The sequence below is a fragment of the Hyaena hyaena genome, unplaced genomic scaffold (assembly GCF_003009895.1).
Source record: "Hyaena hyaena isolate Hyena2069 unplaced genomic scaffold, ASM300989v1 scaffold_108, whole genome shotgun sequence".
Lineage (NCBI taxonomy): Eukaryota > Metazoa > Chordata > Mammalia > Carnivora > Hyaenidae > Hyaena > Hyaena hyaena.
This window is the reverse complement of record NW_024080741.1, coordinates 2723981-2736358: the sequence shown is the minus strand read 5'-3', so window position 1 is coordinate 2736358 and position 12378 is coordinate 2723981. Positions and strand designations below refer to the sequence as shown.

Sequence of the window (12378 nt, the reverse complement as noted above, 5' to 3'; positions counted from 1 at the left end):
GGGAAAAGCACACTGCTGTGCCATCTCACATTCCCCCTCTGTGCGGCTCGGCCCAGGTGAGCACTGGTGAACCAGTGGAGCCCGCACCAGGCCCAACGCTGCTGCGGGCCATCAGGAGCTCCCTGCTGCCCCCACCCCTGCTTATATGAGATGCCTGCCCTTTCCTCTCCAGCCCTATTCTCACCCTGCCCACTGTCCTCTGAAGCCTTCAGCTGGGGAGAGGGTGCAAGTGATGGACTAAGCACATATAGTCTATGAGCGGCCTGACATGGCTGCCCCTTGATCCTTACTACACTGGCTTTAGTCCTGAAAGGGCAGACTTGGTGTCCCCATGCACACGCACGCACCCTAGGGTCCTTCTGTGTGAGTTTCTCTCATCAGGAAGATCATCCTGCTCTACGGAAGTTCACTGGAGGCCACTGAGGCAATCCGCTCAGTCACTGACAGACGCCATGAGACGGGCGGTCTGTTCCCACGTCCCTACCTCAGTGATGCTCTCTGCTAGCTCTAGATGTGTCGGGAGGGCAAAGGGGTCCGTCCTAGAGGGCTCAGGGCCCACACTCACTTCCCAGGCCCAAGCAGCAAGGATCACATTGCCTTGTATGTGTGCACTCTTTCAGCACGTGTTTACTGGGCACCTGCTATGTTCCAGACGTGATGTCTGGTTTACAGAAAGTAACAGACCAAGGAAGCTACAGTCTCCACCCACAGAAGCTGAGTCTAGGAGGACAGACAGACTCAGAAGCAGACAATTATATGTGCTTCTCTGTGGTCCACAGCAGCCCCAGCACTGATTTCTTAAAAAAAAAAAAAAAAAAAAAGACTAAAGATAAAAAAGATTTACTCCTTGTTTCAAACACTTCCAGGACCTCCCTTCACAAGGAGTAAAATCCAGAGTCCTCACCAAGCGAGGGGGTGTTGGGCTGCGGAGGGGGCTGGACCGCCCATCCCCCACCCCGGCCCCCACCCTAGTCTGGCCGGCTGTCACGGCAGGATCTAGCCCCCGCTGCCTCCTTACCTTAGCCCATGCAGCTCTCACTCTCTGTACCTGGCACACGCCTCCTCTCTCTGCACCTGCCCCGTTCCTGAACCTCCCCGCCTCTACTCAGAGTGCCTTCCCTCGCCTTCCCCGGGCCCAAGACGCTTCCCCAGTGACTCTCAGCACCCTTCACTGCCTTGAAAGCACTTGCCATGGTCTGCACCTCCTCTCATGTGCTCATTTTTGTTTTCCTCAATGAAATGTAAGCTCCCCAGGGACCTCATCTGTCTTCGCCAGTGATACGTTCCCAGTGCCTGGCACAGAGCAGAAGTTAAGTAAATATCTGTGAACTGAATGAATAAATGCATTAATACTCTTAGCAAGTTGGTTCACTTCTCTGTGCCCCTTTCCTCGTCTTTCAAAGGGGGACAGCACATTACCCACTAGGTGAGGATTAGAAGAGGTGACAGGATGCCCATGTTCTGGCAGCATGTCACAGGTGCCCCATGGGTCAGGAACGGAAGGCTTTTGCCACACAAGGGCAGGTGTGACTAACCCTTCTGCGTGAGCCGGAGTGCACACCGGCCCTTGAAGAATGATAACAGTTCTCTAGTGGGGAAGGGCGGGGCCTGACTGGCCAGGGGAACATTTGGTGCCAGGGCCGAAAGGCAGGGAAGGGCACCCGGCTCTGGGGTTGCAGGGGAGCGTCAGGGATGCCCAGCAGGAGAGGCGGGCCGGGTCAGGGCTCCCACTCGCCCCCACGGCCGCAGCGTGCACTGCACCAGGCAGGGGCAGGCATGTATAGCTGCATTCCCATGGCTGACTGGCCTGGAGCTTCCAGCTCTAAGTACGTGACTTTCCATTAAGCTACTGAGGGCAGTCTGTAAAGAAAAGGGAAAACGCACCGCCAACACCCGGCCCCCACATCTGCATGGACTCCTTGCCACCCGTAGCCCAAAAGATCATCTCCTTGACGTGTGCATTTGTGCCATGGCCAAGGGGCTGCTCACACGCTCTTCATGCGTATTCGCCTAGAGGTTCACAGTCAAGCTAGAAGTGTAGGCATCATGAGTGCCCTTCATCCAAACAGTCTGAGGGAAGAGGTGGGGGGAGAGGGCAAGGCTTGTGACAGTGACCAGGAGCGGGGTTGGGGGAGGGGGACGGCTTGCACAATCCCGCCCGTGGACACGTGAGACGCGTGTTCTGCTCAGACACCCCCGGCCCCCAGGCCCCACCTCCGCATCACATCTCCTGACACGAGCCTGGCCCCACACAGAGCAGTTATGTGACTTGCACGAGGTCCAGCAACAGTCGAGGCGGCTGCTTAAAGCTGCTTCTCAGTGAGAAGAGGCAGTCCTGACCTGTGAGGGGAGGAAACTGGAGAGCCGGCTTCTTTGCCCAGTTCGGGGCATGGCCAGCCTTCATCATATCTGCTTATCTAAACCCTTTAAGGGGCAGCCCCTCTCAATCGCAACCTCTCCCCTGGATCTGCCGCACCCTGCTCTCTCCTATCTCTGAATTCCAGTGTCTGTGAGGAGCAGCCAACCCCACTTGGTTTATCCAGTCTGACTTTTTAGACTGCGAGCTCCTGCTATAAATAATATTGAATACTTACCAAACACATTTATGTGCTCGGCACTATGCTAGGCACTCTACATATACGAGGTAGGTACTCTTATTATACCCATTTTACAGATGGGGAAACTGAGGCACGGCTAAATTAAGTAACTTGTCCCCCAAGGTCACACAGCTAGTCATTAGCTGAGTGCCGGGATTTCAATCCTAGCTGTTTGACTTGAGTCCTTGATCCTAACCACCATTCCATAACACCTCCCAAATGCTGTCTCTCTCACTTTTGTATTCCCACAATGTATCTCCCTGAGTGCTGGACACAAAGCAAACACCTGTAGGTTGAATCTTCTTCCCCTTCTCCAGGCTTTTGGAATTGTGGTTCCTGTTATGGATGATAACAAAGCGCCACTAGATGGCAGCAAAGAGCCAGGCCCAGGCCCCCCTGAGGGAAGGGAGGGATAACTAATTAATAACATTGAATTAGTGCATCTCGCACCAGGCACTTTATAGACATTAGCTCTCTTTCTCACAAGGCCTTCTAAGGTAGGTGCTATTACCTTCCCTTTTAGGGAGAGCAAAGGACACTAAGGTCCAGACAGCTGGAGACATTTGCCCAAGGTGACAGCTAGACATACCAAGACTGAAGCCAGGAACACCAAAACCTAAGCCCATGCAGTTCTCAAAAGAGATAAACTAGGGAACCCTTCACTGGTTCCCTCGAGGTCCAGAGTGGGCTTCACCTCCTCCTCCATCCACAGGGAGCACAGAAACTACTACTGTCTGAGGAGGGGGTGGACAGCCTGGGCCGGCTCCGAGGCAGGCACCACCCAGAGGCACCCCGGCTGGGGGTGGAGGGGAGCCCAGGGAGGACTCACAGAACATCAGAGCTGGGTGGTCTCAGAGACCACTGGTCCACTGCAGACCTCTGACCCGCTTTCTTGGCCTCTACCTCCCTCCCACTCCCCAAAGGATGCTGTGTGATAGCAGCCTCACCACCCAAAATCCGCAGGCTGGCTCCCACGCTGCCCCTCTCACCCTCCCTGTCTCAAGCTCCTGGGATCTGCAACAGATACTCCGAAGCAGCCGGCCTGACCATGGAATCCACACCCACTGGGGATGGACAGATGGAAACCATCTAGAGAGCTCGGGCTGTGTCCCCGCCCAAGCTTTCCAACAACCGTCACCTCCACGCCCCAAATCCAACCCCTGGGCTGGGCTGAGCTTCCCTGTTAACTGTGCTGGGGAAGGGGCAACAGAGGCGGCCGGGGCAGGGCGCCAAGTCCCCGCAAGTGCACACACGGGCATGCACAGAATGCAGAGTGCACGAGCCCACGCTCAGGCCTCCCAGGGTGGCCAGTGGCACAGCGCAGGGCTCAGCAGGAGCAGAGGACCAGCCTGTCTTGAGCTCCAGCATCTGGCGACGTTCCGGGCTGAGTCCACTGGGGATTTCTGGCACTGCTTCCCAGTCGGTTCCCCTTCTCCCACAGTCCCTCCCAGGGCTCATACAGCCAGATCAGGTCCTCTGAAAATACACACCATCTTGGGTTTATTTGGGATTGGGCATTGCAGGTTCAGGCACAGTTTGTTCCTGGATGGGAAGAGTCATGGCCTCTCAGCTCTCCTGGCACTTCAGGGGCCACCCCTGCAGATCCCCTCCCCACGTCCCTGCACACATGACGTCGCTTCCCCCCTCCCTGCTCCCTGAGTCTCTTATTCTTTCACCAGCCGGTAGATATGGTGCTGAGCCCCGTGCTCGCTGGCTGACACCTCAAAGACATATGCAACGCACAGCAAGGTCTCCTGCGTGTCTCTGTTGGTGACCACCTGCAGGTGATGAAAAAGATGAAAACAATGAGCCCCAAAGGAGGGCCCGCCATTTGCTGTGCCTACCGATCCGCTCCCGCCCCACACATGCGGGGGCCCCTGGCCCCTGCACCCACACACACCTGCAGGATGGTGAAGTTCTCCAGCACGCTGTTCATCATGTATTTCTCGGGCAGGTGCTTCAGCTTATGGATGAAATTGATCATGTACTCGCAGAGTGGGGACCGGTGAATGCGGTAAGAGTAGTGGCCATTCTCATAGCGGGCATACTCTGTCTGCAGGGCCCAGGGAGCAGCGGGGGCTTAGAATCTCTTCTGACCACTTCCAGCCCAGGCCCGACTCCACGGGGAAGCCCCATGACCCACTCACCCTCAGGCAGGAAGAAAAGGCAGGAGGCCTGGAAGCCCTTGAGAACACAGCCCCCCTCCTCCCTCAGTGACAGGCGGGCTGGGTATGGGAGGAAGGAACATGAGCGTAGTGGGCACTAGGCGCGAGGGGACACAGCGAGGACTCAGTCCTGTCCGCACACTACCACACGCTAATGTGCACGAAAACTGCGTGTAAACAGGTGCTGCCTGAATCGGATCGCTGGGCTGCATCAAGGTCCCTTTCCTGGTTGCCAATATTATGCTCTAGTTATGCAAGATGTTGCCCGATGAAGGGTACGTGGGGTTACAACTGCATTGCGTGTGGAACCATAATTATCTCAAAATAAAAATGTATTTAAAACTAACTGAAAAGCATTTTATAAACTACTGTTGCTGTGCAGTGGGGTTCAGGCACTGGTGTGCTTCCAAAGTCCCCGGATGACCAAAGGTGCCCCACTGTCTCTTTCCTGGTGCCAGCCCGGCATCTGACGGTGTTTGACACGAGACGGGCTGCTGATAGGTAACAGACAGGCTTAGGTATGAGGGGAAGAGCTCGCTGACTCACAAATCTGGGGAAGGAGGTGGGGACAGGGATGAAGGCTAAGCTGAAGCAGCGAGGGGCCTGGTTTAACAAGCACACGGGTGGGCTCCTACCTCCACTTTCTCTACCACCTGCTTGCCGAAAGAGCAGACCTTGGTGGAGCATGTGATTATCATGTTCTCCGGACTCTCGTACTGGCTGGAGACTCCATAGAAGGAGCTGCCTTCATCCTCGATGTTGGTGTTGAGGTCTGCCTGGAGGAAGACACAGGGAAGACAAGCAGTGGACAGGTGAGTCAGCAGGGGGCCCACTGGGGGTGGAGTCAGAAAGAACCCTGGGGCCACAGTCCAGGCTCTAGGGCCAGGAAGACATTAGGCCTAAAAAGAACTTGGACAGTAGCATCTTGGAAAGCTTCCACCTGTCTCCACATCCAGGCCTTGTGTAAGATCAGGTTGTGCTGTCTAAACAATGGGTAAAAGAGAACACTGGCACCTGGCTTAGTTTCAGGCCTCTGCTACCCATTCAGTTTCCAACACACCCAGCAGGTGGGGCCCCTGATTTTGTCTTTAGGACTTCAAGTCCTATAGTCTAAGGCTCTGCTCTTGCTAACTGCAAACATCTGAATCTATATCAGTCATTTCTATTTTAGTATGAATTTATCAGATCCTTTCCAGAGTCCATTCTGATGGTGAAGTAAGCGTGGGAACAGAAAGCCAGAATGGGAGACTGGCAGTGGGGAGAGTGGGAGAGGGTGCTGGTACATGGAGAAGCTGGGACTTGACTATGTGTCATCCTCCAGTCCAGCTGGTCACTGGCCCCTGCCAGTGCTCTTCTGGAAATGGCTCTGGGGGTTGGCCTCTCACCCACCTCTACAGTATTACTGAGTCCAGCCACCCCTGACCTTCTTATCTCTGTTTCAGCCTCCAGACTAATCCCAACAGCAGTCTTCTTCCCTCTGGTTCATTCTCTAAACTTCTCTGAGAGTTCTCTTCGGAAAACCAGTATGACTGCATCACCCCATGGTTAAAAGCCTCTCGCTGAGTCCCTTGCCGTAAGAACCATGGCTCGCTTCTCCAGCCTGGCTGGTGAGCCGCTGGTCCTCTAGGTCAGCTTCTTGCTATTCTCCAGCACACGGCTTTTCCTCTCCTACTCAGAGCAGAGCCTGAAGCACCTCCTGCTGGGTGTTGGGTTGACTGGAAATCTGCCTCTTAGAAAAAGTGGAGTAAGACTCCTGATTTCACTCACATTCTCTGCCAAGACAGACAGAGCGGGATCCTGCCTCGGTTTGATCAGTGAGGCTCCCTGGCCACAGGCCCCACCCAACACCACAGAGTGGACAAGCGATGGATCCCGGGTCTTCAGGCTCCAACTCCAGTGTTTACCCAAATCTGGCCGAGTTACAGGACAGGGAAGGGAGACACTGGATTAGGGAATTCAGTGCCTTAGCTGTATTTCGGAAGCCCTAAACCATGTAGGGGTCCCCATCCCCAGAACTCAGGCCCCACACCGAATCACCCCATCTGAACCAGGGGTGCAAACAGAGCCACTTAGGACCCAGGACAAATGCACAGATTTCAAAAGGCTCATTCTGAAGGTGGAGCCTCTCGCCCCTGCCAACACACTAACTGATCTTTAATCGCTGGACCCAGAGTGAGCCCCGCAGAGGCAGTAGAAGCTCTCGACCTAGTTAAAGATCATGACACCAAGGGCTCTTCTGCACAAAACAAGGGATCCCCAGAACCCCGGGAAAGTTCTGGCACCATCCAGAGCCAGGCAAGGCAGTTCTGTTACTGGCCATTAGGGGGTGCTCAGTCATTATTTTTCTCTCCTTTGGGGAAAGAAATTTTCCAAGAACATTGTCTAGACCGGTGGGGGGTGTTAAATGTCTTATGGCACAATAGAAATATTATGTAGCCACAAAAATGTTGAGAAGAACCTGTATTTACTATTGTGAGTTGACTACAATAACTGTTAAGTGAAAAAAAAAATACAGGTTATGGAACAGAATGAGGATGTGTTCCTTTTCTGATGAGAAAAAGAAAAAGGGTGTTTTCATATTGAATAGAATGCATGTGTTTAGTGTAGTCTGCGATGGTTTTAATGAGGCCACTGGGAAGACAGGAGGAAAGAAAAGGAATTACAGTACATTCAAGTCAATGCTCAGCCTCTGAAATAAACAGCAATGTTGTAAACACCCCCATCCCGACCCCAGGGCTGGCCTGTCTCCCTCCTCTGCGGTGGGGACGGAGCCTGGCAAACAGAGGGCGCCCCCGAGTCCTGGCCGGGGTGGAACCGGCCGGTGGGCTGCAAACAAAGGGCAGCTGGGACCGGCCCAAGGCTTTACAGTTAAGTATAAGGTGAACTGTGAACCAAAATCCAGCTCTCTGTCTATTTTCCCCCTAGGTCACATGCTCCTCCTGGGAGACCAAGTTTGCCAGACTTCTTTAAAAAGGAACAGTTTGCTCAAAGTATGCTGCACTTACTTAGCGTGGGGCAGAAGCGTGAGAAAGAGCTGGCAGGAAGCCCGGCTGCCCGGGAAGGTCGGGCACCTGAACACGGGAGGGCGGGTGCCGGCCAAGCGGCAAGGCCAGGGCACAAGATAGCATCTCTCAGACTGCAGCCCCTGCCGGCCTCGGCCTCCTCTTGATTCTCCTGATTAACGGCGTACGTGTGCACCACCTACCCCGAGGCTCTACCATGCCCCTACTGGTTTCCCTTAAATCGACTCATTCCCTAACTCCATGCTAAGCAATAATACCGATGAAATCGGTCAGGGACTCTTTCTTCTGATATATGTGATAACAACTGCATAACTACTAGAGAAGACATATTCACTCACACGTCACCTAAAAGAATGCTGTGCACCAGGGCTGGGCGGGAGTGACCCAGTCCCTCCAGGGTCCTCCCAGCGCACAAAGGCCATGGCCGTCTAGCACCCCCGCAGTGCCCTGGATGTGCCCTGCCCGTCATCACCTTCGTGCTGTTCGGATGGCCCCTTCCAGATGGTAGGCACCCTGCCAGCAAGGACTGAGCTCCCCCAGGGTGTGGACCATACCTGGTGTGAAGTGTGCTCCCAACAAAGGCTGCCTGTGGCTCTTCAACCTCTCACCTTTTGGTGGCACTGAGCAGGGAGAGAGGTGAGTCCTGCACCGTACCCTCCCACCCCTGCCGCTCACCAACCTCCCCCTGCGACCTCCACACCCGGCCCCGCCTCCCACTCACCTGGCCCTTGGTCACCCACTTTATCCTGCCCCTGCCCAGCACGGCCAGGGGAGTGGGGCTCAAAGAGGCTGAGACACTGTCTCTGCTGTCAAGGAATTCAAAACTAGTAGGACAGCAGGTAGGATAAGTGTGATGGTGTTTTGAGTGGTACAGAGGGGAGAGAGGGAGGTAGTGGGAGAGAAACATCCTGCCAATGAGCATCTGAAGTCTGCCCCAGCACCTGCCCTGATTATGCTGGAGATCCTGGAGGGGCAGCCGGGGACACAGATGACCCACCCTCAGCACCCCATCTTGTCCTCAGTGCCCCATTTCTCCTAGTTACCCCACCCCCTCCTACAGCCACACTTCAGGCACTTCCTGTCCACCCTTACATCCCCCTTATTCTAACAAGCGTGGCTTATCTTTCTCGGCCTAAGAGGAAGGCTGCCCCCCCTCACCCTCCTGCCCTCTGCATGCCCCCATGCTCCCCTCCCTCCACCCTATTCATAGCTGTGGTGAGGGTGGGCAGCCCAGGCGGGGCCTGGGACAGGTGTGGGGGATCGGGTGACTGACATATGAGCTGAGACAGCCGCAGCCCCGGAGTGGGGGCCGGAGGGGCTCAGATTCATTGTCATGTGTTGGTATGTGCCTAGGAGAAATGTCAGGACCCAGAGGGAGCAGCAGGCTGGGATGGGCCTGGTCTGGGGTACTCTCCTCCCTCCAAGGCCTCAGCTCACCTCTGCCCAGCACGTTCAATTTACGGACTGGTGTTAACAGCCATCAGTGTCTAAGAGTCCCCTCTCCCCCGCCCCAAGGACAGAGGTGGCCTCTGCTGGTCTCAAGTGTGGTGGGGAAGGAGGGAGGGATTCAGCTTCTCAGTCCCTGCTCTAGACCCTGCATGTCACATCCAACAGAGAGCAGCCTCACAACTCAACCCCTCCGCCTACACCCAGATGCCAGCTCCACTGGGAAGGATTGGTCCCGGTGGCCGTGAGCCTAGGAACTACTACCACAACGCCATCCAAGCACAGCGACGACTTTCCCCAGGAGGGGGCCAGGAGGCCGGGTTGGGGGGACCAAAGTCCTCCTCCAAGCGGACCCTGGTCACCCCTCCCCGCCTCAGCACGGTCAAGGCCTGGGCTGGACCAGAACACTGCCAGGCTGGAAGAACGGCTCTGGGGGAGGGGCTTTGTGTCCTTGTCTGCTCAGCTGTCCTAACTGTGTGTGGTTGGTCTCACAGCCGCTCACAGCAGAGGAGGGAGTGGACGGCCCAGGGCGCGAGGGAAGAGAGTTCCAGAGCTGGCTGTGAGGACCCCAGGGCTGACCCAAAGTCTCATGGTTAACAAACAGGAGCATTTCTTTCTCCCCCATCACAGATCTGTACTCCCCTGGTGGCTCTGCCCTCCCTACCCAGGCGGGACCAGAGGGCTGCCAAGGTGCCCTGGCTATCGCCAGGCCCCCATCTCTGATTTCACCCGTCCTCACCCTGACAAGCATCTGGCCTTCAGAGGGGGCCTGGCTGTAGGGGCTCAGGCAAGCACCAGGGGCAGGGAAAAGGCAGGCACACAGTCCCCCTTCACTGCCAGCAGACCCTTCCCACGTCAGGGGCCTCAGAGACACAGCCTCCTGCAGGCCCTCAAGAACAAAACTGCCCAGAGGAACGGCCCAGGGAGGCCAAGGGCTGCTCAGGTCACAGCTCTCAAGAGGCAGAACAGAGACAAGAGCCTCTATGTCCCCTCTGGGCCCCACTGCTGCCCCCTGCTCGCTCACAGCACACCGGGAGGGCCCCACTTGTGGCTGCCATGCTCCCCTATATCCTGGTTACTGCCCCTGACCCTGAAATCTACTCTGGATTCTCCCACTTGGAAGGGGAGCTCCTGGAAGACAAGGCCCATGTCAGGTCCACGCAGCAGGGGCCATGTGCACAGCCACGGGCACAGTGCAGAGGCCACACGGGGAACCTGCCAGATCAATTTCCTCCCTTCCCTTCTCCCATCAGTCCCTGCCTCCTACCTCCCCCAAAACACTGGATGGACGAGATGTGGGCCACAGCCAGGTTGGACAATAACACTCTAATGCCTTCTCCCTACCTGCCCACTCTCACCTCTGGCAGGACCAACTTTTCATTTTCTGGAAGGGAAGTCTGGAGTCTAGAAAACTCAAGAAGCCTAAGTGCCCGACTCTACATGGGATACGCAGTCAAGTCTTCCAGCTCCACGCTGCCATTCTCTGCTGTTCCTCAGGGCCTTGCAGACCCTTTCTGAGGCAATCCAGAACCTTCTCTAATGAAAGCAGGGGGAGCACAGGACTCTGACCAGAGGGCACCCCAGGCACTCTGTAACGTCGGGCAGCTCAGTGTCACGGTGCCGAGCTCACACCCTGGAGAAACACTGAGTGCGAACCCTCGTGCTGCCACTCTGAACTGGGTGACCCCGGCAAGCCATGTCACCTCTCTGTGCCTCCGCTTCCCCTCTGTGGAGTGAGGCTGTCAACCGGATCTGGCTTGGGGGCTGCAGGCAGGACAGGACATGCTGACAGAGGTAAGGTGATGAACGGCACCTGGCGTGATGGTCCACCAACTCCCAGCATGCATCACGAGAACGAGCAAAGGAAAGAAGCTCACCCTGGCTGGCTGTCTTAAAGCCAAGCCCCTGCTTACTCTGCGCCTCAGTTCTCCCCCACCTTTGTGAGCTGGGAGGCTGGGATGGTCCTCGGCTGGAGGGTGGCTAGGAGAATACAGACTATTACTACTAATAGAAGACAGGAACTAGGGCAAAGGCCCCAAACGTTCCATCTCCCTCCTCTGGGGTGCTGTTCCCATAAATGCCTCCTGCCCAACGGGCCTTCCTTCTGATGCGAAATGACAACCCCAGGGTGGCTGGGCCAGTGCTGAGAAAGAGCCACAAATCGCTCCCCCCCCCCCCCCCCGCCCAGCTCCTTCTTCCAAGTCAAGGCTAAGCCTGGACTGGCTTGGGCACCTGGGGGAGGGTACAGGCTTCACCAAAGGAAAGGCCAGGGGCTCCTAGACTCACTGCAGGAAATGGGAGTTGCCCACTGGCTGTACCGTGACGGTGCTGATGACTCCCCAGGGCAAAGCCTCTTGGCCCCAGTTTCCAGGTCATGGCTGGAAGGGAGGGTAGGGAAAGGAAAAAGGGAAGTGAGTTGGGCTAAGCCCCTCCTGATAAAAAGGGAAGAACGGGGGGGCCCTGGGTGGCTCAGTCGGTTAAGTATCTGACTTGGGCTCAGGTCATGATCTCACGGCTTGTGAGTTCAAGCCCCGTATTGATGAGCATGAGCCGATGAGCTGTGCTTTGGGTGAGCCCCGCTTCTCTTTCTCCCTCTCTCTGCCCCTCGTGGGATTCTCTCTCTCTCTCTCTCTCTCTGCCCCTTGCTCACTTGCGCCCTCTCTCTCTAAAAAAAAAAAAAAAAAAAAAAAAAAGGGAGAACCACCTCCCATGTCACACTCTAAGGCCAGCCTCTCTGGCTGAGGCCCTGAAGAGGCTGATGTGCCTGCCTGACCTACCCTACTGGCTTCCAGTCTGGACAGCTGGCTAATTTATCCAACTCAGGACAACTCTGGCCATGTCCCACCCTGTTCAAATCCTTTCAATGATTCCTTATTACTAAAGAGGAAGGATGGTAAATCTGTCTCAGGTGTGCCACTACCTTCCCCCACGGCTACACCCATGGTGGTCATTGCTAGTCAATCTGGAACCTTCTCTCTCTAGATCATCTCAACCCAGCATGGAGACGAGACCATACCGGGAAGAGAGTTCAACAAGCTCAAGAAGACTAAAGGCTGGCCAGTGCCAGAAGGAACCCTGTGGGGCAAAGGAAGCAAAAGCAATGATAACCTAAAAGCACCTCCAGAGGGCTTAGAGCTAAGAAGTGAG

At 55.7% G+C, this 12378-nt stretch overlaps 1 protein-coding gene across 3 annotated transcripts in view; it reads right to left on the bottom strand.

Annotated features, from left to right (window-relative positions):
• Positions 1–769: 769 nt before the first annotated feature.
• Positions 770–12378, bottom strand: part of TEAD4 (TEA domain transcription factor 4) — a 66045-nt gene continuing 54436 nt past the window's right edge. For all 3 annotated transcript variants that reach the window (XM_039236334.1, XM_039236333.1, XM_039236332.1), the window contains 3 exons: positions 5398–5538; positions 4498–4650; positions 770–4375 (listed from right to left, as the gene is read on the bottom strand). In XM_039236334.1, coding sequence (XP_039092265.1) covers positions 4262–4375; positions 4498–4650; positions 5398–5538 — 408 coding nt within the window. In that variant the 3' untranslated portion in view covers positions 770–4261. The remainder of the gene's footprint in view (positions 4376–4497; positions 4651–5397; positions 5539–12378) is intronic.